Source organism: Seriola lalandi, unplaced genomic scaffold (genome assembly GCF_002814215.2).
Source record: "Seriola lalandi dorsalis isolate HSWRI2012SDOR001 ecotype SW California unplaced genomic scaffold, Sedor1 jcf7180002054275, whole genome shotgun sequence".
Taxonomy (NCBI): domain Eukaryota; kingdom Metazoa; phylum Chordata; class Actinopteri; order Carangiformes; family Carangidae; genus Seriola; species Seriola lalandi.
This window is the reverse complement of record NW_019524828.1, coordinates 64,611-69,019: the sequence shown is the minus strand read 5'-3', so window position 1 is coordinate 69,019 and position 4,409 is coordinate 64,611. Positions and strand designations below refer to the sequence as shown.

Here is a 4,409-nt window from a genome sequence, read left to right as displayed (position 1 = left end):
GGGTCAACCTACCGTAGTTGAACTGGTTTGTGAGTCTCATCATGTGCACAGGTACATCGCTGCCGTTGGCACAGTGGAACATCCTCTCCTGTGTCAGTTTGGGGTCAAAGGGGACTTTCCACAGGGCCTGGAAGTGGAGAGCGTTCAGGAGGACCAGGCGGGTCTCATCAGTCAGAGATCCAGATGCCAAGAACTCAGGGATGGCTCCTACAGAGGAGAGGTAAAGATGAGTCAGAGGACAGCTTTGGAGAGGTCTGATGTGACAGTGGACGACTGGAGGGAGAGATTACCTGCAGTGTGGTCTGAGACCCACGAGTTGATGATGTTGACTGCCTGGTCTGGCTTAGTGAAGTCCACCTGGTGAGGGTGGGTCTGGAAGGCCTTGGCCAGGGCCCGGCGGTACCCCTTCTCCAGACTCATCTTCCTCTCCACCATCACCCCGCTGGCTGTCTCCACCCCTTCCTCACTGGACAGATCCCGGTGCAGGAGACGCTGCTGCCGTGACAGCCCTCGCTCTGGGGGAGGGGCGCGGGGGAGGAGTTTGAGTTATACACCAGCGAATGACACGTTCAAATAACCATCACACATCCATCACACACCCGACTTAGTATTTATCGATGGATCAATTGTTCATTTATAGATTCTTTTTACAATTCCTATTTTTAATGCCTATTAAAACATGAAATTAAGGAAATGCTTTATGACATTTCCTGTGACATCCTTGGTCTGCCTTGGCAGTTCCATAGTGTTGGAATGACTTTAATTCCACGTCTCAGTGAGATTGGTGGACCAGCAGAGGGCAGTGTTACACCGTCACAGCTGGGGGATCAGCATGTTTCTTATGAATCGCTACATTGGTTTCGATAAACACACGTTTGTTTGATTCCTCATGCAGTGAAAACCAGTGAGTAATCATATTATTTTCCTGTATATTACATCATCTCCTTTTAAATCCACATGTCACTCACCTCGCAGAGAGAAGCCCAGAGCAGCAGTCAAGGCCTTGTTGGTGTTTCCCGCCGCGCCGAGCTGAGCCATGGACAGGACCGAGGCCACGCCGTACGGGGAGAAGACCACGTTCTTGTCCACGGAGTCCTGGCTGAGCTGGAGGAAAACCTTCAGGCCAAAGTCAGTCTGCTTGTCCTGCAGGGAGCCCAGCCCCGCTCTGCTCAGGGTCAGCAGAAGGAAAATGCACGCAAAGCAAAGCATCCTGGGAAAGACAGGAGAGAACAGGTAAGTGAAAAACACTCTATTTTCACACGTTTATCTCAGCGCGCAGACGCCGGAGCGGTGACACACTCAGACTCTTCTTCGCACAGAGATGTAAAAAGCATCAGTCATGTGTAAACAGTGAATCTTTGAATCTTCCCTCAGAGCAAACGCTCAGCAGACGTCATGAGGACAAAGTTCTGCCCAGCGTTTGAAACAGGAGTCAAGCTGTGGCCAAACAGAAGGTCTGTGAGGCCACTCTGTTTCACATTAAAGAGGGAACACATTCAATAACGGAGAAACAGCTCTCAGATGGTTTCTGTAAAACTCCAGGAGTTCAGACACAAGCCAAAGATATTTTTAGCTTCCAGAAAACTGAAGCTTTTCACACGGGGGGAAAGATTTCCCATCAGTGACGGCGATCATAAGAAACAGACGGAAAAAAACCGACAGAAAGATTTGGATCCATTGATTTAGTCCAGCAGTTCAACAGTGTGACTCATGCTGCATGTGTGTGTTCAGTGTGTTTACAGGAAAGTGTGTGTCAGTAGCCGTGGTTTTCCACTGCAGACGTGAACAGGGGTTCAGCAGCTTCACGCAGAGACCACCTGAGACCTCGGACTCTGTTTGTGTATCCACTCACTGAGACACATTCACTGTCCGCTGCAGAAAAGCTTGATTCCAAGGTTTGCACTGAGAGAGGTCACCTGATGGTTTTGACACTAAGGATCCAGATTCTGATTTTGTTTGCACCTCTGAGTCCTAAACCCTTCCCCCAGCTCACAGCTGATGTTTTCACAGTTCACAGCTGAACTGAATGAGATTAAATTATTATTATAGATAATTATGACATGAATAAATCCTGGAGGTAACAGGATAAACAGTGTGTTCAAGTAGTAACATGTTTTGACCATCATCATCAGGTTGTTTAACAGCTGCGTGTCATCATCAGTCTGCAGTTAGAAAACTCTTCTCAGGATAGTAGAAGTAACACCTAGTGCCTCTGCACAGAAACACTGTTTTAGCTCTTCTCTCATATCAAAGACACATTTCAGTCAAAGGCGTTAATGAGTAGCAGCACTTAAATGCTGCGTCTAGTTATGATGGAGGTACTTTAGGATTCTTGATGTTCTGGTGTTGGGGAGTTTATATAACAAACGGCTATAGAACAAAAGGTTAAAGTTAATTTCACTGTCAATGTTTTAATCATTAAATCCAGAGTAAAATAAATGATAATGACTATAACTCCACCAGCTCTGCTAATGCTTCATAAATATCATATTTAGACGTGTTTTTGTTATATTCTGTCCGAAAACTAAAACATTATGCCAGCTTGTTTTAAGTATCAGATGTTCCAGATGTTTAGTCCAGGTGTGACTCTTACCTTGTGGTTGGAGAGTGTCAGGTGTGTTGCTGCAGGTCTCTGTTGTTTCAGCTTCAGTCTCCTGTGCTGCTTCAAGTCTGACAGACTGACCGAGTTGAGGTCTTTTTATAGTGTACATGGTAGGAAGCCCCGCCCCCACCTCCGCACACTCATTATTAGAGACGATGATGTCATCTGACACTGTCTGGACAGGCTTCCTTTTCATGAACACACACTTTCTCCCTCCTCCTCCTCTAGATCCTGTCTCTTTCTCCCTGTCTGTCAGTCTGTGCCTCTCGCTCACAGCATGACAGAACATATGGAAAGTCACTCAGTGTTTTCACACACACCCATGTACACACACACACACACACACACACACATCAGTGTGGTATGTGCAGGCCAGGGTCCTCAGTCATGTTTGTCTGATGTGATAAATACTGCAGATTGTAATCAGCTGGCTGACGGCCCGACACTTTACCATCACCTTGAGGAAAAAACATTCAGGAGCTGCACAGGAAATGTTTTTATGTTTCATTTCCTCATGAATTTAAAGTATTTTTTAATCTTAGATAAACTCAAACTGAAACCAGACTCGTTAGTTCAAAACAGATTTCTCTGAGGTTCATTTCTTTGGTCCACAGACAGATTTTTTTTGACCAACTTATGAAAAGTTACTGTGTAAACAAATGAAACAATAAACTCCTGTAGTGACAGTGAGAGTAGATGATGCTCCCTGCAGGCTGCTGCACTGGTTCACAGAGGACGATACACCTGTCTCAGAGTCCCAGAGTCACCATTGACCAATCAGACAGGGGCATTGTGTCATGTTTTGAGAAACACAGGAAGTTTGCACAACAATAACTAAGAGGTTTAAAGTTCACCTCTTACCTTGTTGACAAAAAACCTGACCTCGAGGCCATTTAGCAGCTGTCGTGGAGCTTTCAGTCATATCACAGGATTTTCATCCCCAGGAGGAGTTTTTAACTTTATTAAGTGATGAGTCCAAACAGTTCTCAGACCAAAGGAAGTTTAAACTTCTACAAAGTGAACTCAGCAAACTGCTGATGAAGACCATGGAGATATGACTGAAAGGGACTGAAATTGACCTTAAGATAAGATTTTATCAAATGTCACTTGTAGCTTCAGTTGGTTTAGTTCTTGTTGATGTTGTTCCATCATAAAGAAAACCAGTGGGTTCTGGGTACTAGAACCGAACTTTCTGGTACCGGGTATTGTATTTAGTCACTGATGCACTCTTCATTGACTGATTGATATTAAGACACATGATCTAAAAGATTCAGTCTGATGGAATATTATTCCAAATGAGACTGATCGTTATATCATTAATGAAAGGACTTCAGGGTTCTCCAACAGCTACCGTCCCAGTATCGTTTCCTGTGGACATTCAGAGTCTCCAGAGGATGATTCTTCCTCCTTGATTTTATATCCAACCCCTGAGTCAGGACAAAAAGCAACCATTCCAACATATAAAAGTTCCAGTGGATATCCACACCCTCTGCCATCAGACCAGAAAGTCCACTTTTACACTAATGGGCAGGTTGCCTGGGAATTCACTGCGCTCTGCTCTCATGCCTCCAAGGAGATAAGCTTGTTTCAATGTCCTGATATTTTTCATTTTACCATTTTGACTTCAATATTAGATCCTCATTTTAGGTGGTGACACATCACCAAATTTGGTCGTGGCCGCCAACATTCTTCATCCCACTACTCACCAAACATCTGGTACACAGGACAGGGAGAGAACACACTTTTTCCAGATCTATCTGGGATCAGGCCTCTGGCAGACCCGCAAAGGTCCTCACTGGAGCCGCTC

At 45.1% G+C, this 4,409-nt stretch overlaps 1 protein-coding gene across 1 annotated transcript in view; it reads right to left on the bottom strand.

The window, feature by feature from the left end:
- serpine1 (serpin peptidase inhibitor, clade E (nexin, plasminogen activator inhibitor type 1), member 1) overlaps positions 1-2,705 on the bottom strand; it is a 4,727-nt gene extending 2,022 nt beyond the window's left edge. The window contains exons 1-4 of the mRNA XM_023405356.2: positions 2,594-2,705; positions 969-1,210; positions 291-515; positions 13-207 (exon numbers count right to left, since the gene is read on the bottom strand). Coding sequence (XP_023261124.1) covers positions 13-207; positions 291-515; positions 969-1,209 — 661 coding nt within the window. The 5' untranslated portion in view covers position 1,210; positions 2,594-2,705. The remainder of the gene's footprint in view (positions 1-12; positions 208-290; positions 516-968; positions 1,211-2,593) is intronic.
- Positions 2,706-4,409: the final 1,704 nt, after the last annotated feature.